General features: G+C 35.7%; 1 protein-coding gene across 5 annotated transcripts in view; it reads left to right on the forward strand.

The window, feature by feature from the left end:
- Positions 1 to 25916, forward strand: part of ADAMTS19 (ADAM metallopeptidase with thrombospondin type 1 motif 19) — a 241930-nt gene that overhangs the window by 57317 nt on the left and 158697 nt on the right. For all 5 annotated transcript variants that reach the window (XM_023254781.2, XM_023254786.2, XM_045058633.1 and 2 more), the window contains exons 6-7: positions 574 to 731; positions 17245 to 17288. In XM_023254781.2, the coding sequence (XP_023110549.1) occupies positions 574 to 731; positions 17245 to 17288 (202 nt within the window). The remainder of the gene's footprint in view (positions 1 to 573; positions 732 to 17244; positions 17289 to 25916) is intronic.

Raw genomic sequence — 25916 nt, forward strand, 5'->3', positions numbered from 1 at the left:
GAAATATCCACTAAGTCACTTAAACTATACATAAAACTGGCCTTTAGTTTTGGTTAATACCTCAGTTTTATTCTAAAAATGGAATGTTCTTAGTTTCCAAGGATCCTAACAACAAACCTTAACTTTCCAAGATGTAATTTTTAAAAGTGATTTTTAATGAGAGTTTTATTTTCTTATTTAAACATGTGCTTTTGAAACGTTTTCTTATCTGTAATTCATTTCAGAGAATACTCTGTGGCATCATTTTAGTATGCTACTTAACTAGAACTTTGAGAAAACTTTGTTCTTAAATTGTAGAAATAAAATTAAGTTATTTAAGCCAGAAAGTTCCACATTCTTACAACACCTCTCTCCTTTTTCAGAGTAACATTGAACAGATTTTGTAGTTATTGTACCCTCCCAAAGTTGCACGATTTTCAGCTGAGGCTAAATTATTTCTGAATGTCTTCCAGGTTCTAATTACTGTTGTTATGGTCAGCGGTCCGCTTTAGTAATTCAGGAAGTCTCGTCAGTTTTTAGTTTTTTGTATATCTGAAAATAATTTGCCTTGAAGTGAAATCTCTTCTCTTGTAGGCAGACCTATATATTGGGCACCATGGAGAGAAAATGCTAGAGAGTTTTTGCAAGTGGCAGCATGAAGAATTTGGCAAAAAGAATGATATACATTTAGAGATGTCTACAAGCTGGGGAGAGGACATGACTTCAGTGGATGCAGCTATACTTATAACAAGGTAAATTTTCCAAAGCCAATTAAATGACATTCCTAATTCGATGGCTGTGCTGTTAATCGGATTAATTTCTTCAGAGAATGCTTTTATTCCAGATTTTGTGTTCCAAAAAACTTTGGCATAATGATTTTAGTCATCTCCCTCAATTCATAATAACTGATTTCTGAATAGGCACATTTTGGATGGCATATTAACAAAACTTTTGGCTAGTTAATTTAAAAAATATTTTACCCTCAGGGCGCCTGGATGGCTCCGTCGGTTAAGCGTCCAACTTCAGTTCAGGTCATGACCTCACGGTTCATGAGTTCAAGCCCTGTGTCGGGCTCTGTGCTGACAGCTCAGAGCCTGGAGCCTACTTTGGATTCTGTGTCTTCCTCTCTCTCTGCCACTCTCCCACTCACACTCTCTTTCTCTCTGAAAAATGAATAAACATTAAAAAATTTAAGAAAATAAATAAAATTAAAAAAAATACTTTACCCTCAATTTTTGACATGAAGACATAGCCATTGATGATGGGAAGTGAACACTATGGTGAATTTTGGTGGCACTTCACAACAAGCCTATATTGTATGTTTTTCAGTCATCACCATAGAGATAAAGCACCCAATATATTAAACTCAGTAATTGATAAACTTTCTGGTACCACCTGAGAAAAAAGTTTCAGTTAAATCTCTAGCTGATTAATTCTTGGCTCCACTGTGAATGTACTCCTAACAAACATTTGTCATGCAGCATTAAAGGCAAATATAAAAAGATGAAACAGTGAGCAACAATATGCTCTTTATGGGCACTCTGTGTTATTAATTATTCGTAAATTTTTTGTTTAAAACTATTAAAAATGAATAGTAATTCATTATTCACTAGCGGTTTAATTTTAGCATCAGCAATGTTGACATTTCCCATCACAGAATACACACTAACATCTGAATATGATTTTCTGTAACAGGTCTGTTGAATTCATGATAGCATCTTATTGCTGAATTATACAAAAACTCTTCTAGTTCTGCATGATTCACGAAGGTGAAAAAAATCTGTTGTAAGAACACAATTGGACTTCCACTTCCAACTGTGTAGGTGTACCTGCGATTGGACTTTTACAGTAAATAGCCATAAAACTGAAGAGTATTTATGAGACAAGTGCTTTTAAGTCACTGGAGGATGAGCAGTGCAAGACTGCAACTTTGAAAGAAGGAAAATTTATTAAGGGAGCCCCACAGTCAATCCAGATTATTGCCTGGGAACAGTTTTTTGACTGGTATAGCAAGCTAGAATCTAGGTAGAGCCCAGTGGTCCTGCTGAAGGTACTGTAGATGAGGATCCTATGCAGAGAATGATGCCAAGAAGCTTGTGTGCAGATCATCTTGGAGAACTTTGCAAGACTGGTCTGAATATCCATAGATAGAAACTTTCCAAAAGCATCAGAGTCCTACAGCTATGGAGTTGAGATTGTTAAAGGACACTAGGAATTGAGTAGATTCAGGCTTTGAGAGTGGAGCGACCTTATTAGTACCTTGTCATTACTCCTGGTATTTAGCTGAAAAAACACAAAAGCTGAGCCTTCCTAGTAGGGACTTTGATCCAGAGAAATGTCTACTCCTGACCTGCCCTAACAAAGCCTGAAACCAAGCACCTGTAAGGTATTTATGAGAGATAGACTGTGGAGGTTTACAAAAGCTTGGGAATTATCTTGAGCATTAGATAGATCCTCCCTACCAAGGAATAAACTCAAACCTCCCACATTCAGAGTGACGAGCCAGTAATTGAACTGGCTCCTAAAACAAGAATCAGTTCTCTTCAGAGGAAGATAAAAGAATCCTGAATCTCTGTAACATATCTACATTGTCTGAAACATAATAAAAACCAGTCAAGCAAAGAAACATGAAAATGTGACCCATGGTGAAGGAAAAATAGTCAATAGAAACTGACCCTGAGATAATTCAGATGTTGGATTTACTGATTAATGTAGTTGTAATTGGAATCTCAGAAGAAGAATGAGAATAGGTAAGAAAAATTATTTGGACCTGCAATGGCAAAATTGTTTCCCACATTGATGGGAAAAAACCCTTTATTATTATTATTAAAAATTTTTTTTAAACATTTATGTATTATTGAGAGACAGACACAGAGTGTGAGCAGGGGACAGGTAGAGAGAGGGGGAAACACAGAATCTGAAATAGGCTCCAGGCTCTGAGCCGTCAGCATAGAACCCGACGTGGGGCTCGAACTCACAAACTGCAAGATCATGACCTGAGCCGAAGTCGATTGCTTAACCAACTGAGCCACCCAGTCGCCCCAGGAAATAAAACCCTTTAGATATCTACATATATCATAGGAAAATGAGTAAAAGTCAAAGATACAAAAAATGAGTTTTGAATTGTCCAAAGAGATGCATTTCACAGGGGAAACAATGTTAACATTGATGATTGACTTCCTGTCGGAAAAAAATGAATATAAAAAACAATAAAAATGGTATCTCTAATGTATGGGGCTGGGGGAACCCTATCAACAAAAATTCTTAATGAATTCTTAAAAGTGCTTTCTTAATCTATCAAAGGGTATCTATGCACATATACACAAAAATCTGCAGTTAACAACATACTTAATGTTGAAAACCAAATATTTTCCATTAGAACTGGAAGCAAGGCAAAGATATCAATGCTTACCACTTCTATTCAGTTTTGTACTCAAGATCATAGCCAATTTAGTAAGGTGGGAAAAAGAAAAAAACAGTTCTTTTTTTTAATGTTTATTTTTGAAAGAGAGAGAGAGATTGTGTGTGTGTGTGTGTGTGTGTGTGTGTGTGTGTGTGTGTGAGAGAGAGAGAGAGAGAGAGAGAGAGAGAGAGAGAGGAACAGAGAGAGGGGGAGACACAGAATCCAGGCTCTGTGCTGTCAGCTCGATGCAGGGCTCGAACCTATGAAATGCAACATCTTGATCTGAGCCAAAGTTGAATGCTTAACCAACTGAGTTACCCAGGTGCCCCAAGTAACAAAAGTTCTAAATATTGGAAAGAAAAAAATAAAAAAAATATTTCTCTTCACAGATAATATACCTCAGTTCGAATAAAAATGTAAGAAATATAGCAGAAAAATTGCCAGAAGTTATAATTGGATTTTTTAAGCACATAGAATATAAAGTCAATTTATAAAAATTTTATTTAGGGGCACTGAAGTAGCTCAGTCTGTTGAGCATCTGACTCTTGATTTCGGCTCAGGTCATGATCTCATGATTCAGCGGATTGAGCCCCACGTTGGGCTCTGCGCTGACAGCTGGGAGCCTGCTTGGGATTCTCTCTCCCTCTCTCTGCCTCTCCCCACTCTCTCTCACACACACACACACACACTCTCTCTCTCTCTCAAAATAAATAAATAAACTTAGAAAACAATTTTATTTATGTATAATGAAAATGTACAATTGGAATAATGTTATAGTAACTTCCAAAACCATAAAAAATTTAAGAATAATTTTAAAAAATATGTGTAAAACCTCTAAAATGATACCTACAAAGCACTGAGAGAGCTGAGAGAAATTAAATATCTAAATCAAGGTTTTTATTTGTTGGAAGACTATTACTGAGATTTTCATCTTACCCACATTGAGTGAGAGTCACTATAATCTCAATGAAAGTCGGTGCCAGCTTTTTTTGTAGAAATTGGCGAGCTGATTCCAACATGTATTTGGAAAAATAAAGGACATAGAAGAATCAAAACAATTTTGTAAAAGAAGGACAAACGGGGTGGATTTAAATGATCTGATTTCAAAACTTATTATAAAGATTTGGTAATCAAAACAATGGGATTTTGGCAGAAACTTCGCAGGATAGATGAATGAAACAGAATAAAGAATCTCGAAATATACCCATATATATATGGTCAACTGACTCTCAAAACCCCACCAGTATTACTGAGTGATGGGAAGATAGTCTATTAATGAAATGGCTCTACAACATCTGGATATCCATGTGAAAAAAATGAATTTCAATCCTGCTTTACACCTTGTGTGATGTTAATTCATAATGGAGCATAGAAAGCTATGTGATATAGCTACAGCTGTCAAACTCTTAGTCAAAAAACAGAAGATCTACATGACTATAGGGAGGGTAATGATTTTCTTGGATAGAATATAAGAAAAGCACTAATCAAAAGTTCTTGAAAATAATCATTTGGACTTCTTCAAAATTTAAATCATCTCATGTGCAAAATACATTGATATGAAAATGGAAAGGCAGTCCCCAGATTGGAGAAAATAGTGGCAATACATCTGTCTACCAAACTATTTGTATTTGAAATATGTGTGTGTGTATGCATATATAGTATATAATATACAAAACTTCAAACTTTAAAACTCAGTAAGAGGGATGATCAAATAGAAATGACCTGTATTTGTCCAGTGCTAGCTGGTGATCTTCAATTGCCTAAATGACCTCTTTGAGTTTCATCATTAATGAGGATAGTAGTAAAGGGTAGAGAATATAAGACATCTTGTATAACATCGGGCCTACAGTGAAGGTTCAATAATTTTATTCCAAACAAATAGTTGTGTAAGATCCTGTGTAAGCTTGTATTCATGTGGCAGACCTACTATCAGAAATACCATTTGTGGTACTATTATATTGTCATTGTTTTTGCATTTATAGTTTTGTCAGCCCTTATTTAGGGCTGACATCTTCCTTATTTAGGAAAGTCATCTTCCTTATTTAGGAAATTATAATTTCGTAACATTGGGTGTCAACTACACTCAAAAAAAAATTAGAATTATAATTTCATCCCATGTTAGGGGTGCCTGGGTGGCTCAGTCGGTTGAACGTCTGACTTTGGGTCAGGTCATGATCTCGCAGTTTATGAGTTCGAATCCCACATTGGGCTCTGTGCTGACAGCTCACAGCCTGGAGCCTGCTTCGGATTCTGTGTCTCCCTCTCCCTCTCTGCCTCTTCCCTGCTCGTGCTCTGTCTCTTACTTTCAAAAATAAATAAACATTAAAAAAATAATAATTTCATCCCACATTATCTTAGACACATTTAAGAACCCTCTGTTAGTGCTGAAGATACACTGGAGTGCTTTTATTTTGTCTTCTCTTACATTGCTAGGGAAAGTTAGTGACAAGGGAGGCAATGATGAACAATGGTTAGTTAAGAATGTGGCTTTTAAGAATTTATAATATTAGAATAAAATATAGCACACAACAAATTCCTTCTTCAGAAAAATGAAATTGGAAATGAGGAATGAAATTGTCACACTATTGGTGGGGTGAGACAAAACTTGCATAGAGAGTATGATCCTAGTACTACACGTATATTTATACATATTAGTTGTATACAGTGAATTTAGTTAGGCAAATACATGGAAATAAAAATGGAGAAATATACTTTAAAATGTTAACTGTAAGTACTACTCCTAGATAGTGGGATTGTAGGCTAATGTTTTAACTTTATTCTTGTATTTTTCAAATTTCTGTAAGAAATATATTACATTTTAATGGGAAAAATATGAATTAGTAATCAAATTATGAGTGTCATCCTCTTTAGTCTCAGAAGTAGTATTTCAAACACCTAACAACCATGAGAAGGATGACAGATTTCATTAGCTGACAATTCTGTAAAAACCACTGTCTAAACAGAATTTCTGCTCCAGACCCAAAGAAAAGCCTGGGGTGAAATTTGCTATGGTTTTGCTGAGCCACTTCATGTTTTATGGGGCAAAAAAATCTTTGTACACCTTTCATCCCTTTAGTAGAAATGTTGTCTTCGCTTTTTTGTACTATTCTAGGTAGGACTTAGAATAGGACCAAGTAGATTTTTTTTAAATCACAACAGGAATAAAAAAAGAAATAAAACAGAAATAGCAAAATTGGTGATTGAAAATAGGAAAAAAAAACTATCAAAGTATATAGACACATAAAATATTAATAGATACTGACAACTAATGCTACCTTTACCTCCCGGTGGGGCTAAGATTTATTTGGAGGATTCCTGTTTCTCCATATCACTTCTTATCAGTGCCATAACAATGAAAATCAGTGCACTAGAGGGAATGTTATTTCCAAGTGACCTAGCACCATTTGATTAGTAAAGTCTAAATGAAAGGTTTGAGTAATTGAGGTAGAAGTATCCCTTTTACACTAAGTATCCCTTAGTGTAAACATGAAGGTGATCAGATCTTTAGCTTCATGTGGAAGTTGTGAAAGATAAAATAAAAATTTAAATCTCTGTGCATTCCATGGTGGATTCCATCCACGTGGGACAAGTTGACTGACCAACTTCCACAATATTCTCCCCTTAGATTATTAAGCAGTGTTATGCTATGTGAACATAGTAGTAGGAAGGAGTTTTAGATAGCTCTTAATTTTGGTTTCAACTAAACAATGTTTTTATAAATTCAAACCTATCTGCAGTAATATATTTGTTAAATTGTTCTATGATACTGAAATAAATAATTTAAAGCTGACTCAGTGGTTGTAGGCTCACAGTTACAAAAACACAAAGCATGTCCTCCCGGCTGTCAACTCTATGATTTCTCCACGTAATTTTCACATTTCTCTTTGAAATCATGCAGAAGACATAAGTTTCTCTTGAAAATGCTCTTAAATTTACAATACAATTTAATTACTGATAACTTTGCCTTTCATATTTATGAAGATGTTTTTGGTTTATGTACAGTACTTTTGAAAGTTAGTTTTATTTATTTTTATTTTTTTTTAACGTTTATTTATTTTTGAGACAGAGAGAGACAGAGCATGAATGGGGGAGGGTCAGAGAGAGAGAGGGAGACACAGAATCTGAAACAGGCTTCAGGCTCTGAGCCGTCAGCACAGAGCCCGACGCGGGGCTTGAACTCACAAACCACGAGATCATGACCTGAGCCGAAGTCGGACGCTTAACTGACTGAGCCACCCAGGCGCCCCAAAAGTTAGTTTTAAACTAACATCATTGGCAAGTAAGATAGGAAATTTAATAAAGTATACAAATGGCAGAAATATATTAATTTAATACAACTCATAGAATAATTTTTGAGTGAATCATTTATAGGTATATCCCAGGACACTACAAAACTCGACAATGAGACTTATTCTCAAATGCATCTTCATTCTTGGAAATTAAAGGCTACATTTCATTTTTTTTCAATATAAATCAGAACTTCAGCAGAATTTATTGGTCTTCCCACTTGCCAGAGTCTAACAGTATCATTTCCATAAACTCATATTATGAAACTCTGTGATGCAGGCTTCAAGCGCACTGAGCCAACATGAGCCAAAGATGAGAGAATTTGAATCCACGTGACCATTGATCTAGGCAGCAAACAAATCAATTTCACCCATCACCTCCCCTGAAATTTTGAATATTATGAAGTTAAGAATACATTATTCGGGCCTTCTTGAAAAGAAGTTGACAGTGGAAGAATTGAAGATTAAGAATTCTAATCTGATCTGAGGTTTTTAAATCTTGCTCACAATTTATTTTTTAATTGTACTGAGAAGTCCTTCCAGGGCTTTTGGAGAAAAGAGCTTGCATTTTTAAAAAAATAATTTGTTTTATTCATGTGTTTGTTGAGTAGAAATTGGCTGTGTGAAGGACTCCAAGTGCCCTTGAAAATAAGCAGTGCATTTGTCATAGTTTTATCGTCTTGTTTAGTTACAGATGAAGTCCCTTGTTTCACATTATGTAAATCAAATAGTTCTGTTGCAGCCTCTTGCATTATGATATGATGTACTGTACATTTAGCAAAAGCACATAAAATCCCTTTCCCTCTACATCTGAATATACTTTACCCTCTGTGATTCTTGGCCCTAAGGTGAAGATTTTGCTTTTATGTGATTCTTTAATTTTCTGCATTACCATATTATTCAGTATCATCTGTTGTGGGTGTTTCTCTCTCCATTTGTTTGCTGGCAAAGGCAACTGCAAAATAGAACTATCCATTATTTAATACAATTCCCCAGGCTTCTTCCTCACTGATCCCGGGGCCCTTATCACATTACAGAAATGATTGTGTGTCGTCCTCTTCTTTGACTTCAGAGTAAAAGCCTTTTTTACTTTGTATTCTTCCCCTTTACCCACTGCTTGGCATCGAAGAGGCACCTAATGAATCCAGCAGCCTCCAGTTGTGCAGGTTGTACACCGCACAACAGTAGAGGGAGCTTTTTACATTGTTGTGTACATAAATGTATCCCTAGAATTAAGCAATACACACTCTATACAAACAGGCATGGTATCCCTGTGATAAATTTGATTTTTGTATCTTCTGATGCAGAAAAGGGCTAAGTATATACTTGTAACAAAAAAGTCAGCAAACCTTTTCCATTCCTCTTTATCAGTAATTATATTCAGAATCTGAATGTATTCTACTGCCAAAGAAATATATTTTCCTAAATCATTTGTTGTTACTTTTGAGCCACAGAGACTAACTTTACCCAAGTTAAGCACCAAAAGAGGTGTCTCTCTGGAATTCTTCGGTAGATGGAGAAAATTCTATGTGGTACTTAGCATCAGAGGAAGAATTAAGAAATTAGACATTAAGAAAGACAGTGAAGAAGGACACTAGAAATGTCAACCACTAGGTTTGGATGATTCAGGGCCATTCATATTTTCTTACTGTATTATTTATTCGCTTTAGATCCTCTGAAAAAGTGGCTTTGGGTCAGGATAGAGTGGGGAGGCAAATTCTGTGATTAGAAGCCAGTGACTAGAAAATATGATACATTTGAAGGTGGTTTCTCAGGGGAATGATGCTGGGGGTTAGGGGATAGTTAGGGTCTGCCTCAGTGGCTGTCAAGGAATCACTTAGATTTTCAAAATGTTTTGTTATAACCCTGGGAATAAGTGTTCCAGTGAATGTTTTGTTTTTATTTCTAAAGTTTTCAGTTTTGATCTTGAATATTGAAAATGTTGAAAGGATGCTATTCACTGTTTAATTTAGAAGTTTAGCATATGGTAGTTCAAGGATTAATGGGATAAAAGATAAAATTTAAGTGTGTCTTCCCTCATTTACTTAGAGTTGCCTTTCTAATTAAGGCATGTATTAAAAAAATTTTATTTTACAAAAACAAAGTGAAACTATTAAGATACTCAATGCTGATGGACAATCTGCTTATTTAGTTCAGTAAAATTTTCTTTGCTATTTACTTTCTAATAATTAACAGAAATTGACCTACTTTACAACATTAATTCGGTTGGAAAGTACACATATGTTAAGGCAGGTACAAGTAATATTGATAAGATTGTATCTTCTACGTAAAAAGAGAAAAGATGATTTGTACAGTGAATATTAATCTATCAAGTGATAGCAGCCAGTTTTCAGTTGTCCAGGATGGATTACATAGTTTTTAGATTTATCAGAATAAAAAATAATAGTTTATTTCAGAAACAAAATTAACATTTTTAGATTAGTGACAACATGTTGTGCTGTTCCTCTTGTTTGGAAATACACAGTTATCAGTAGGTAGCAACTGTAACGTTGCACTGTGTCTATTGCATTCGGGGTATGATTGACTCCCCTGCAGCCAGATGAGAGGTCTCTAGAGTAGGTCTCTCTAGAGCAAAGATGTCTCTGATAGGCAGTCTAAAAGCAGGAGCAGAGGAAAACATGGCTGCTAAAACAAACCAAAGCCAAATATTTAAGGGTAGAATTAATTAGCGAGGAAAGGAAAAGGAAAGCATAAGGTGCAAGAGGGTCTGAGTTTCTGCCTTTCTTGAATCCTGGTGAAGTATTGGAAAAGTGTTCTTAGCTGAGAGACCCACAGGAATAACAAATCTTCAAGTGATTCTTTGCACAGAAATTCGTGAGATTGGCAGTCATTCCTGTATTATTTTTGTTGTACATAACTGCAGAATGGTAAACATATTCCTAAATCCTGAATATTACTTAAATATATCAAGTTTATATTAAGTCAGTTATGTGACTTGTGTTGAAATAGATTATTTAAGGTTATGTTTTATCTTCTTTTATTTAAAAATTTTTTTAACATTTATTCATTTTTTGTTAGAGACAAAACATGAGTGGGGGAGGGGCAGAGAGAGAGGGAGACACAGAATCCAAAGCAGGCTCCAGGCTCTGAGCTGTCAGCACAGAGCCCAATGCGGGGCTCGAACTCATGGACCATAAGATCATGACCTGAGCTGAAGTTGAACACTCAACTGACTGAGCCACCCAGGTGCCCCATGTTTTGTCTTCTTTATTGCAACTCTACCTTTGTCTACTTTATTCTAGTAATCAAGGATTGATTCTATATGGAAATCATGTCTGTCAGATATTTGCCAGGAGGAATAGTAAAAAATTATAATGATTAATTGTTGATAGTAAGTTACATCATTCTGTAGTTCATTCATATCCATGGCTATCCACACATACCCGTTTTTTCCTCCAATCTTATGGAAAGGAAATAGCAATATTGTAACAATTACTAATGTTTACAATAATTCATAATTCACACATTCCCCACTTGTAGAAAGGTATCTTTGAAAAAAAAGTTTATTATCAATTGAGGTCAATGTGAACATCTCACTGAGGCAGTTATACAGTCTTTCCATAGTTTGGTAAAAGAAACTGCATGATATAAAGTGTGATAATAGAATAAGTCTATATGGCTTGATTCTATGTACATTACGATCTAATCAGGTTAACAATACATATATGTTTCTCTATTCTGATTTCTATATGTTAGGTCACAAATTATATTCCATTCCTTTAATTATGTGATAATCTGATAATTATGTGATAATGAGATGTTCCCATTATAGACATCTTGGAATTGTAGAAAAAATAGAATAAAACTCCTTTTATACATACAGATGAGCCAAAAAATTAAAGGCTGTGGCAAAAACAAATAGAACACACACACACACACACACACACACAAAAGCAAAACACAAAAGAGAGCTTCTGAGGTAAAGTGATAGTTTCCCTGGGAGGAGTTTATTGGACCTAAACCTCTGGGTTCTTGGATTTAACTCCCAGACGAAGAGAATACTTTGAGGCTTTGCGAGTGTGGCAGTGGAGCTGAAATGATTGCATATAGGCCAGAACCCTTAGATAACTACACCTTTGACTAAAGTATGATCTGGTAGAAGCTCAGCAAAAGAGCACAGGCTGTCGACAGGAAGCATTCCAGCTCAGCCATGACCGCAAGTTAGGAAAAAACCAGCTCCTCTGGGGATTTGGTACCACAAATATGATTTCCACATTGAAACCCTTGTTGAAACCATGCACAACAGTACTCTGAAGGGGCCCTTTCTTGACTCACACCGCACAAGGCTACTGCAAATAGAGTGCAACTAAGTTAGTTCACCATAGAATTTCAAAACACAGAATGACATGGGGTGCCTGGATGGCTCAGTTGGTTAAGTGTTCGACTTCAGCTCAGGTCATGATCTCATGGTTCATGAGTTTGAGCCCTGTGTCAGGCTCTGTGCTGACAGCTCAGACCTGGAGGCTGCTTTGTATTCTGTGTCTCCCTCTGTCTCTGCCTCTTCCCTGCTCATGTTCTGTCTGTCTCTCTCTCAAAAATGAATAAATATTAAACACAAATAACAACAACAACACAAAATGACAGCATCTTTCATGATAAGAGCCAGGAGTCCCAGTAAAGACTAATTTAAAAAGCTGGGATTAAAAAAAAAAACACACACACACAAAAAAACCCTGTTTGCAGGATTAAAAACACCAAAAAAATCAAAATGTGAGAATAAATTGTTTGAGGGGTAAAAAGTTGATTTGAAAATTGAGGAAAATAAAACAACTATAAAAAAAAGGTACTTATACTTAAAATCTCACTATCTGAGTTGAAGAGCAGATTAGATGCAGCTGAAGAGAGTACTAGTGGATTGGATGATATATCTGTGGGATGTTTCCAGAAGGCTGCCTCGAGTGGTTAGCAGATGGAATTACAAAAGAGTTCTTGAGAGTTACAGACATTAGAATGAAAAGAACAAAAATACATTTAAAGACCTAAAGGTATTCTAGCATAATAGAAAGAATGTGAGAGGAATACCTACATAGATAATGCTAAGAATTTTTATGTGTCATAGGATCTTCAAATTGGAAAACACCAAGGACCAAAGAAGATAAATAAAATCAAAATCAGTACCTAGAAACATCTAGGTGAGACTGCACATCTACAGAGAAATAAAGAAATCCTAAAATTAACCAAAAACCATGTTATATGCCAATCATATCTCAATAAAATTTAACCAGAAACCAAATGCATGCTGACTTCTATTCTGTATTTATGAATACTAGAAATAAATGAAATGATATTTTTCATGTGCTGAATTCTGTAAAGTTAACTTAAAATTCTGCACTTAGGCACTGTTCCATTATGAATAAATACACAGGAAACAAAGTCTGGAACATTTTATTATTCATAGATCCTCCCCGAAGGAGATACTGAACAATGTACTTGCAGAATAACAAGCTCTCTAGAAAGTAATGATACAAGATATTATTGAGAAAATAAATTGATAAATACAGGGGCAAATCTAAATAAGCATTAATGGTGTAGCCGATCTAACTTGTGATTTTAAAAATTGAGATAGAATTATAATATCAGATAAAAATAATATGAAAGATTGAAGGAAACAGTTGAATTAAAAGCATTATGATGTCCTTTTTTCAGGAGGACACTGAAGATAATTTTTAACTGTAGAAATTTCAATTGAATGTGGCACATAGAATAATGTCTGTGTTCTAATCCACAGACCGTGTGACTATGTTACCTTATATGGCAGCAGGAATTTGCAGATGTGATTATGTTAAGGATTTTGAGATTGGGAGATTATCCTGGATTATCTAGGGGAGCCTAGGGCAATCACAAGTTATAGGGAAAGAGGGAGGCAAGAGAGTCAGAGAGATGTTAGGATGGTAGTGATGAAGTGATGCCATTGTCAGATTTGAAGAGAGAAGGGAATTGTGAGTCAAGAAATACAGGCAGTCTGTAGAAGCTAGAAAAGGCAAGGAAACATAATCTCACCTAGGGATTCCAGAAGGAACACAGTATTGCCTCTACTTTTTTTTTTTTTTCAACGTTTATTTATTTTTGGGACAGAGAGAGACAGAGCATGAACGGGGGAGGGGCAGAGAGAGAGGGAGACACAGAATCGGAAACAGGCTCCAGGCTCTGAGCCATCAGCCCAGAGCCTGACGCGGGGCTTGAACTCACATACCGTGAGATCGTGACCTGGCTGAAGTCAGATGCTTAACCAACTGCGCCACCCAGGCACCCCTTGCCTCTACTTTTATTTTAGCCCAGTGAACTCTAGACTTTGGACTTTGAAACTGTAAAATAATACATTTATTTTAAATCACTATATTTCTGGAATTTGTTGCAACAGCAATAGGGAACTAATACAATGTATTTTAAAAGTAAAAGTAACCATATATTGAACATAACCTAATGTTACTTTTCAAGCAATGGCAGACAGAAGATATAGGAAAATAAAACTAGATAGGAAGAAAGAAAAACAAGAGAAAAGAGATATAACTTGGGACATAGAATTCACAAATAAGAGAAAAATCCAAATACATCCATAGTAAAGTATTAAATTCACTTATAAAGAGATTATATAGGGGCGCCTGGGTGGCTCAGTCGGTTAAGTGTCCAACTTCAGCTCAGGTCATGATCTCGCAGTCCGTGGGTTCAAGCCCCGCATCGGGCTCTGTGCTGACAGCTCAGAGCCTGGAACCTGTTTCAGATTCTGTGTCTCCCTCCTTCTCTGACCCTCCCCTGTTCATGCTCTCTCTCTGTCTCAAAAATAAATAAACGTTAAAAAAAATTAAAAAATAAATAGATTATATAAACATGTTTATAATTTTAACCATATGCTGTTTATAAGAGACTTAGAGAAAATGAAAGCTGAAAGTAAAGAAAAAAGATATACCAGGCAAATATTAATGTATTACTAATATATTAATTTTTGTTAATATCAGACAAAATAGACTTTAACAGGGAAAATATTAGGATAAGTAGGATTTCCATTCCATTCCATTCCATTCCATTCCATTTACAATTCCATTCAATAGTAAAAACTAAATCAAAATAAGTTATAAAAGTTCAGAGATAACTTAGTTTCATTGTAAGGCAAAAATTAGAATCACAAGGAAACAAATTTATAACCACAGTGGAATTTTAACATTTCTTTTTCATGAACAAATTTAAAAATAAATTCAGAATTTCTCATTTTCTTAAGCCATTTTATTTTATTCTATTTTTTTAATGTTCATTTTTGAGTGCAAGTGGAGGTGGGGCAGAAAGAGAGGGAGACACAGAACCCGAAGCAGGCTCCAGGCTCTGAGCTCTCAGCACAAAGCTGGACACAGAGCTCGAACTCATGGACCATGAGATCATGACCTGTGCCGAAGTTGGATGCTTAACTGATTGAGCCACCCAGGCTCCCCTCTTAAGCCATTATGTATCAGAATTTGTTAGCTAGATCTAATGGGCATGTATAGCTTGTCCCCAAACAATTTGAGAATAAACATTTTTTTCAAGTTTTGATTCCAGGATAGTTAACACACATTGTTATATTAGTTTTAGGTGTACAAGTTAGTGATTCAACAATCCTATACCTTACTCAGTGCTCATCATGATACATGTACTCTTACTCCCTTTCACCTATTTCGTCTTCCACCCACCTCCCCTCTTGAAACCACCAGTTCTCTGGGGCGCCTGGGTGGCGCAGTCGGTTAAGTGTCTGACTTCAGCCAGGTCACGATCTTGCGGTCCGTGAGTTCGAGCCCCGCGTCAGGCTCTGGACTGATGGCTCAGAGCCTGGAGCCTGTTTCCGATTCTGTGTCTGCCTCTCTCTCTGCCCCTCCCCCGTTCATGCTCTGTCTCTCTCTGTCCCAAAAATAAATAAACGTTGAAAAAAAAAAAAGAAACCACCAGTTCTCTGTATTTAAGAATCTTTTTTTTTTATTTCTTTACATTTTATTTTTTAATGTTTATTTATTTACTTTAAGAGAAAGAGAGAGAGAGAGAGAGATAGCAGGAGAGGGGTGGGGAGAGAGAGAGAGAGAGAGAGAGAGAGCGAGAGAGCGAGAGAAAAAGAAAGAATCCCGAGCAGGGTCCACATTGCTAGCTCAGAGTCCATCGTGGGGCTCAAACTCAAGAGGTGTGAGATCATGACCTGAGCTGAAATCAAGACTAGGACCCTTGACTGACTGAGCCACCCAGGCACCCCTTATTTCTTTACATTTTAAATATGCATGGTACATTTACAAAACTACACATAAATATTAAGTTACAGATGCTGCTGGTGGGCTGAGCAAAATGTGAATTGAAAACTAACCATTATCGTTTCAATGTAGGTGTCGGTGAAATTGATCGGAGTGTTGCACTTAATTTTTATAAATCATTTTTCATTTAGAGATGGCATTCAGATGGCTATGACAGAGGAATTAAAAAAAAACATTTCTCCCTTCCATACACACAAAGACTAATTATTGTATTGTTTGTAATAGTAAAAATCCTATAGAAACTAAACATTCATCAGTAGTTTGCTTATAGTACAGAAATACCAAGAACAACAAAAGACAACAAAGATGTCAACAACTAAGTTTTGAGAGCTTACTAGGTGATTGGCATTGTTTTCAAGGTTTTCTGTGTGTTAACTCATCCAACCTATTCACTGAACTCACTTTTAAATGTCTTATATATGTTGGGGTGCCTGGGTGGTTCAGTCGGTTAAGCATCTGGCTTAAGTTCAAGTTCGTGGGTTTGAGCCCTGCCTTGGGCTCTGGGCTGGCAGCTTGGACCTCAGAGCCTGGAGCCTGCTTCAGATTTTTTGTCTCCCTCTCTGTCTGCCCCTTTCCTGCTGATGCGCTCTTTCTCTCTCTCTCTCAAATAAACAAACATTAAAAAAAATAAATGTTTTTATGTGTTAAATCATCTATCCTGTACTACAAACCTACATGGTAGATAGCTATCATTATTACCTCCCCCTTTTTTAGATGAGATGACAGAGGCACAAGAAGGTTCAGTAAATTGCCTAAGGTCACATAGCTAGTAAAAGGTAGATAAAATTGTGCTTTCATACGCTTTGCCTCTAAAGCTCATAATTTATGGAATGCTCTTTGAGATACAGTGGTCAAATAGCAAATTATAGAATATTACTCATGGTTAGATCTTACCTGTGTAAAAATACGAATTTCCTCACGCCTTAAAAAATTTTTTTAATGTTTATTTATTTTTTTTGCGACAGAGACAGCCATGTCCCAATATGACATATACATTTTTATAATAAAAAAGTTAAATCCTGTAAAATTCAAAACAAGATAGAATTTTATTTTTGAGATTTTTTTTATGAAATAGGATAGCATGTTTCAGGATTATATGAGGTAAAAATGCTTCATTAAAATTTAAGAATTCTCATATTTTGTTAGAATTAACATTAGTTAATCTTAGTCCTAGTAAATTCTTGGAGGTAAAATGTGTGTTTATTTGCTCATGTAATTATTAAAAATGAGTCACATAATCTGTCGATTGTGGAAAACCTGATTTTACTTCCATTTTCTATTTCCTTTCTAGGAAAGATTTCTGTGTTCACAAAGATGAACCATGTGATACAGTTGGTAAGTGTATGTAAAAAATTGTATACTTTTGAGGCATTCTGGGGACCTTTAACACATCATTTGTCTTAGTATAGGAAATTGTTTGAGAGTGTTGGTTTTAATGGAGTGTTTTTAGAATGTCACAAGTATGTATTTCCAACCTTTGTGTTTAATCATTTGTCAACACTTCAGTTATTAACGAAACAGCTTAAAGACATATATACACCATATACTGCAGAAACATTTTAAACAATGCTTTAAGAATAACACGAGTTCTTTTTTCTTATTTTCACAAAGATGTATACATGAATAGAATTCAGTAAAATTCTATTATTACTGCTGTATCAAGGCAAAATATATTAATGTCAATATGATTGACCTTTTTCAGGCTAGTGGATCTTTTTTGAGTTATAAATGCTTGACGTTCTTTGCAGACTGTATCAGGGAAGCCCCATCTCATTTGCCCAACTAATGAGGATTTTCTGTACCGAGAGTAGTAAATTTTTTATATTTTGTCCTCGACATCTAAAATTCCTAAAACATAACTACACAGCCAATAGAATCCATGAAACCACAGTTCTTAATTTTGAGAGAATGGCTATGGATATGGTAATATAAATGCATCTACATAATTTACTTATCCTTATGTAAAACTATATATAAATATATAGCTATATATATTAGTTTTAAGTCATGTAGCTGTATGTAATAAGACATTATTGGTAAGGTATGGTTAAGAGTCCAATCTGGTTTTGACATAGAATGTGGGCTTTATTTCTGTAGAGTAGGACATAATTTAGCTTAACTATCTTTGACATGTCATATGTTCTTTGTAAGATGAACGATTTAAAAAGGGAAAAAAGAATAAAGGGGATCGTGTATTTTAAAAAATAATGTTTAAGTAGTTCCATCATTAAGTACTCGTCATAAGTTCTCATCAACCTTGCATGATTAAATCTGCGATAGTAAGTGGAAAATAGTCGTAATAGTGTTAGGCAGATAATGATGGAATCAAAAAATTGTTTGGCATAGAAGAGGCCATAGCATAAAAAAGAGCTAGACACCTAAGGAAAAGCTGAATGATTTAGAGACGATTTTCCTGCTTCCTGCAGTTTTCTTCTCCTCTTGTTTGAATCTCCAGAAATTGTATCTGGATGCATAGTTTTAATCACCCTAACCACAGAAGATTTTGATTACAGCGAAGCCTGTATCAAGATAATTACCTTTACCTCTACTTGCCCCTAAGCCTTCTTTAATGTAGCAGATCAACTTGTGGCCTCATTCAAGCACCTGAGAGCTGGGCAGTATCTCCCATAATTATACATGCTATCCGGCTCTTTATAACTTGCACACAGACTAAGGAAGCCATGCTAACATGAGGCAAAGCAATTTCTTTCTTGTTTTTTTTTTTTTTTTTGAATATTTATTTATTTATTTTGAGAGGGTGCAAAGAGGGACAGAGAGAGAGAGAGAGAGAGAGAGAGAGAGAGGGAGAGAGAAAGAATCCCAAGTAGGCTCCACACTGTCAGCCCAAAACCCGACACAGGGCTCAATCTCATGAACCGTGAGATCATGACCTGAGCCCAAATCAAGAGTCCAGTGCTTAATCAACTGAGCCACCCAGGTGCCCCAAAGCAATTTCTTTTTTATTATGACTGTTTCGCATCTTGGTAAATCTGCTAGTTGAAAATATCATGCATATTCATGATACATATTATCTATGAAACTTATTTTCTGGTTTAAAGCATATTTGAATAAGGAAGTATCTTGATGTGTTTGGACGAAATGTGTATGCTTCATCAGGGAAGTGGTGTAATCAGTCCCCCTTGGTATTCAACCTGTCCATTAAGAGCGTGGTAGAAACTGGTTCTAAATACATAGGATGTGGAAGGTCCAGTACCCTTCCTGAGATCTCTCTGTATTCCTGAGTACTTAGATTCTTGGGGCCTCCTTGATGACATTGTTGAATCACTGAATCGTTCAACCTAGGGCCCAGTCTAACCTCTGGGTTTCCAAATGTGTGAGTCAGTAAGTTTCTTTATTGTTTAAGCCAATTTAAGCTTTTTTACTTCTGTAGCTTATGGCATAAGACATAGATTTTCCCTGATACTCATATACTCGTTTATAAGGAAAGAAAAATATGGGGCAATATTAATGATTTTCATGGTTATTAAGAGGGTGCATTAAAACTCCTTTATGAATTGTGCCCAGAGTTAAAGAAGCATCTTTAGCTTGCAGGTTGTCTTAACAGCTCTCTATCTCTAGTGTAACAACAAAAAAAGATATTAGGGCTTATCAATAAAATGTTTATTGACCCACATTGAAAAATCTCCGTATGTAATATTATGGGCTATATTTTTGTCGGGTGCTTTTGTTACATCAGTGAATTATACCTTCTTGCTTCTTCTATCTATTACTGATGTGAAGGAAGCCCATTTCACTTTGGGTACTATGGAATGAAAATATTGTAAGAGAGGAAGAAGAAAGGAAAATGGAGTTTGTATCTATTAGTTTCGATAATACGGGCCTGAATGATCACTTGAAGATGACATTTTCACCTAGTCTCCCAGTAGGTATAGTAAGAGGCAGCAGTTAAAAGCTTTGAATTTATAGTATTAACTTGAGTTATAAATGAAGAGAAATACCTGTATTTTAAAAACAATGGTTAGACTTACACTATACATTGTAAGTTGAGCAACACTTCAGTGGACGTTATTTTGTTTAATTTCTTCAAAATCTGAATTCTCTAGTTTTATTATCATTATTACTTCACAGGTGAAGGAAACACTGAAATAAAATAGAGTATGGATTTTGAAATCAGACACGAAGATTTAAATTTTATTTAATGTTTATTTTTGAGAGAGAGAGAGGCAGAGTGTGAGCAGGGATGGGCAGAGAGAGAGGGAGACACAGAATCCAAAGCAGACTCCAGGCCTTGAGGCGTCGGCACAGAGCCTGATGCGGGCTCAAACTCATGAACTGCAGGATCATGACCTGAGCCGAAGTCAGATGCTTAGCTGACTGCGCCACCCAAGTGCCTTGCAGACACCTAGATTTAAATCAGACCTCTGCTCTCTATTACTTACAGGGATGGGGGCACATTATCTAACACATTGAAGGTTTGGATTCCTCACCTTTATAATGGAAGCTATATTGTTGACCTCAAAGAATGTGAAACTGTCACATTTGCAAAGACAGCTTGTTTTTTGTTTTTGAGAGAGTGAGAGAATGCAAGAGGAGGAGAGGGGCAGAGGGAGAGAGAAAGAGAGAGAGAGGCAGAAGGAGAGAGTATCTCAAGCAGGCTCCACGCTCATTGAAGAGCCTGACAGGGGGCTTAGTCCCCATGACCCTGGGATCCCATCATCTAAGCTGAAATCAAGAGTTGGACACTCAACCAACTGAGCCACCCAGGCGCCCCATAGGCAGCTGGTTTTTAGTTGGCGTTCAGTCTGCACTAGTTTCTCTCACACCCTTTTATTCCCTTGCCGAGGGGTTGCAGATTGGTCCAGCACCACTGTTAGTAAGTGGTGCTCCTGGCCTCTGCCTCAGATCTTAGAATAATGAGTCAGCTTTCTTCTGTGATGTGATGTGTTTCTATAACACAGGGCAGTATAACTAGAAGACTGAAAGTGAGAAAAGGAACTTTGCATGAAGTTATAGAACAAAATTGTATAAATTAGAATATATTTAAAAATGGAAAATACGGACTTGGAAAGAATTTATTTATCAGCATTTTAACTTTGAAACAGTAGGATGTTTTGCTCATTTGCTGATGCAAAAGATGTGTACATCTTAAATGTGTTGGGCTGTATCTGTGTTGTGGGATATTTATAAATAAATGCTTCATTTGATAAGTTGTACCTATTTATTAAACTTATATCTGAAAAGCTGATTAGAGGATAAAAAGTAAAAGTTGCTTTACCATCCCCTCAGTCACTTTTTCCTGTTGATTTTGTCGCACAGATGGTGGTAGATTGGTAGGTAGGTATATAGATACTGGAAGAAAAAAAATTCTATTAAAGGTTTTGATCAACAAAATATCAACTCTCAAGCATATGTGTGTCACCTTTTAGCATTCCTGAAATTGAAATTCAGTTTGTAACCTGAGACCGCTTCAAAGTGTGTCAGTATAATTTAGAATTTTTTAAATCTAAGGTGGGGCAAAGTCTGTGATATCCTTAAATGTTGGGAGATATAATGTACAGTTATGGATGTGAGTGGCAATTCTTTATCCTCTGGCATTGCTAGTGAGGTTGTTACTTTCTGTGGCAGGCAGGATAATGGCCCCCAAAGACATACATGTCCCAGTCCCTGGAACCTGGGAATATGTTGGGTTCCATTACATAGGGAGATGAAGGTTGCAGATGGAATTAAGGCTGCCCATCAACTAAAATAAGAGGACCTTAAAATAGGAGGGAGATTATCCTGGCCTGTCTTGGTATGCCCAAAGTAATCGCAAGGGTCCTTAAAGACTGAAGAGGCAAGCAGAAGAGGTGAGTCAAGAGGAGATGTGATTACTGAAGAAAGGCCCAGAGAGATGTAATGTGAAGGTTTCAACTCATTATTACTGCTTTTGAAGTTGGAGGGATGGGGCCCCCAGTGAAATATCACCAGCTTCTAGTATCTGGAAAAAACACAGAAATGGATTCTCCCCTGGAGCTTCTGCAAAGGTGCACAGAGAGCCTTGTGATACCTTGATGTTAGCCTATGAGTTCTGGGCCAAACTTCTAGTATAGAGAATTGTAAGATAATAAATTTGAGTGTTTTAAGCCACTAAATTTGTGGTAATTTATTACGGCAACCTTAGAAAAACAATACACTTTCTAATAACTAATTACCTCCTCTTATGACTTATAGAGAAGGAATCCAGAAATTTGGTGCTCTCAAATCTTTATAGACTGTTTTAAGAACTGATAATGATTTTAGGATTAGATAAAAAAAAGAAATTTGCATCAGAATATATAAATATATACAAAGAGCAACAAACTAGGGCTATACTAAGAAACATGAATAGATACCATTTCTAGCTGACAGAGTAGATGAAAAAATAGTCTATCATCTATGAACAGTGAAAGAAATCTAATCAGTTCTTTAAAATCTTTCCAGGATAATACTGAGCCTTGAGGATTTTACAGATGATTTCTACTACATTACAAAGAACAGACCATTCCAATATTGTACTAACTATTTTACAGAATAGAAAAAGGTAAATTAAAACCATATAAGTTTCCTACCAAATCCTAAAGAAGACAGTGTAAGAAAGAAAAACAATAAGCTTTTTTCACTTAGGAAGGAAATGAATTCTAAACCAAATATTAGCAGATACTATCTCACAATGTATTTTTAAATAACCAAGTAGGGTTATTTTATTTGAGGTTTATTCCAGAAATGCAGCAGTAGTTTAACATTAGAAAATCTTAAAATGTAACTATGTAATACAATTAAAGATAAAAACCATATGATCATCACAATGGATAAAGAAAATGTCTTTCCTACAACTCAAAACACATTCATGATAAAAACTGTTGGAAAATAGAACAAAGTAGAAACTTTATTAACTCAGTTAAAGATATTTGTACAAAATACATAAACATCTTTTCAAAAATAGTGAAGCATTGGAAGCATTCCTTTTAAAATCAGAAACAAGGAGAAGATTTTGTTATCACTGTTTCTATTCAACAATGCGTTAGAAATTTTAGGCCTTGAAATGAAGTGGACGTTATGATTGTCTGCATTTAAAAAAAAAACAAGGAATATGTAATTATGTTATTAAAATTAACAAGAGAGTAAGGTGGTTAGATATCAAAGGCATATTCAGTAACGAATTACATTTTATAAGGCAGCAATTGGCAGTGAAACATTTAATTCAAAAATTCTATTAAATATATGGAAAAAATAAAATTCTTTGGAATGTATCTAATAACAAAATACATAGGACATATGGAGAAAATTATTGAGCTATTTTGTAATTCAATCATGAAGGCACAACTCAATGAAGAAATGAACTGCACTCGTGGTATGAAAGACTAAAGATGGTACCAATGCCATTTCCCTCAAATTGACCTATTGATAGGATGTATTTCTATTAAAATTGTAAAAGGAGTTTTGGAGGAAACTCGACAGGCTGATTCTAAATGTTATAGAGGAGCATAGGCCTAAGAATTGCCAAGACACTAGTGAACAAAGAATATGGAAGGGGAGTATGCTCCGTCACATATTAAGTATAGTATATAATAAATAGGACCAGGCCATGGCACACGTTTGTGAAATTGATAAATAAAACAGAACACTGGGAGAGGACACACATGATGTTAAGACATTTATTCACATTGAGAAGAGTTGAATTGAATCACATGGTTTAAATTTATAAAAAATTAGAAGAGAAAGTATAGAAAATTCATTTCATATTTTTGAGTTAGGGACAGATTTTTTTAAAAGGACACACAAATGCTAATTATAAAGGAAATTCTTCATAAATTCAACTATATTTGAATTTGAAAATACTGTATATCAAAATATATCATAATGACAATGGAAAAGAAAAAACAGGTTTCTATGAGGCAAAAGATAACCACATTTCATGGATTTTAGGGTATCTTTATTGTCATTGATTTTAAGACATACCATTATATAGTGTGCCACTGAAGATGGAAAAAAAAAACCCTATGCAATAAATTCTTAATTGTGAGACATTATTGGTTATAAGACAAATCACAAGTGAAATGGGAATCTTGGATTTAGTGATGTATATATAGTATTTGCAACACACATAATCAATAAAGTATTAGAATCCAGAATATAAAAACAACATCTTTAAATCAGTGAGTAAGAAATAAACAAGGTGTAGATGTGCCAAAAAGGACCAAAGACTCTAACAGCCATTTTTAGAACAGAATACATCAAGGGTGAATTGCAAGGGAGGGAGGAAGGGAGGAAGGGAGGAAGGAAGGAAGGAAGGAAAAGATGTCAATGTCATTAGTCGTAAGAAAGATGTACATTCAGATTACAGGGAGATTTCTGCCAATGAGAGTGATTTTAAAAAGTCTGATATTGGGGCGCCTGGGTGGCGCAGTTGGTTAAGCGTCCGACTTCAGCCAGGTCAGGATCTCGCGGTCCATGAGTTCGAGCCCCGTGTCGGGCTCTGGGCTGATGGCTCAGAGCCTGGAGCCTGTTTCCGATTCTGTGTCTCCCTCTCTCTCTGCCCCTCCCCCGTTCATGCTCTGTCTCTCTCTGTCCCAAAAATAAATAAACGTTGAAAAAAAATTAAATAAAATTTAAAAAGTCTGATATTACCAAGTGTACCTTTTAAAATCAGAACAAAAATCTACCATCCCTTCTGGAAATCCTAATAAAATCATGTTGCAACTTCTGGTTCCGATTTCCCTATCTCTCTTCTGTCTTCAAATCCATCTTTGTCCTTCTGTGCTGTGTTGTAGATAACTTTTTCTTCTGTGTTTCTCAGTTTATACCAATTTTCTATTTTCTTCATGTATTTTTTTTAACAATTTCATCTGTTAAACATCAAGGTTTTTTTTTTATTCCAATACCTCTTTTTATTTCTAAACATCCTATTTGAATTCATTCTTTTTTTTTTTTTCTCTGCCTGCTATGGCATTTTTGATAATATATTGAGCCTTCTTCATGTGTTCATTCTCTTCTTTTAGGTCTAAATCATTAAAAGTGTACTTTTGAACATTGACTTAAGCTAATAATTCTGTTACTGAAGTTCTTGTGGTTCTAGACCTGTTTGCTAATTTTGTTGAATCTTGTTCATGATGCCTTGTTACTCATAGGTTATATAATTTTGTATTTGAGTTACTTCTTAATTTTTTTATTTTTCATGTGTGGGAATCCTGGGTGGCCTGGAGAAGAGGAACCTTCCTCGGGGTATAATTTTTATTCCACATATTCCTTAGAAGTATTTAAGTTAATTTCTTGGGATTATTTAAGTTAATTTCCAATTCCTTAGACCATGCAGGTAATGTAATTTAGATATGTCAACTATGAATATTCTCAGGCAAGGCTTTTTTTAAAAACAGAGTCTGGGTCAAAGTAGACAAGTTTTTATGGCATTGCCTTTTGCCAGGGGGCACTTGTTTTCCTAACCAACTTTTTCACTGTGTTGACGGAAAGGAAAGTGGTATCCCCTCCTTCTCACTTTATATAGAGATAACTTTATGAAGAGGTTTCAGTTCCAAGGTCTTACCTTGAGTAGTCCCTCTTTGTCTCAGTGTTGTGACTTAAGCTGAACACCTTTAGATGTGAGTTTGGCAAATACCCAGATATATAACCAAATATTATATATATAATATATATATCATACATAAACTAGAAATCAGACCCAGAAGCTGCAACATGATTTTATTAGGATTTCCAGAAAGAATGGTAGATTTTTGTTCTGATTTTAAAAAGTATACTTGGTAATATCAGACTTTTTAAAATCACTCTTGGGGTGCCTGGGTGGCTCAATCGGTTAAATGTCCGACTTTGGCTCAGGTCATGATCTCACGGTTCGTGGGTTCGAGCCCTGCATCGGGCTCTGTGCTGACAGCTCAGAGCCTGGAACCTGTTTCAGATCTGTGTCTTCCTCTCTCTCTCTGCCCCTCCCCCACTCGTGCTCTGTCTCCCTCTGTCTCAAAAATAAACACT

This window comes from Felis catus, chromosome A1 (assembly GCF_018350175.1).
Source record: "Felis catus isolate Fca126 chromosome A1, F.catus_Fca126_mat1.0, whole genome shotgun sequence".
NCBI classification, from domain to species: domain Eukaryota; kingdom Metazoa; phylum Chordata; class Mammalia; order Carnivora; family Felidae; genus Felis; species Felis catus.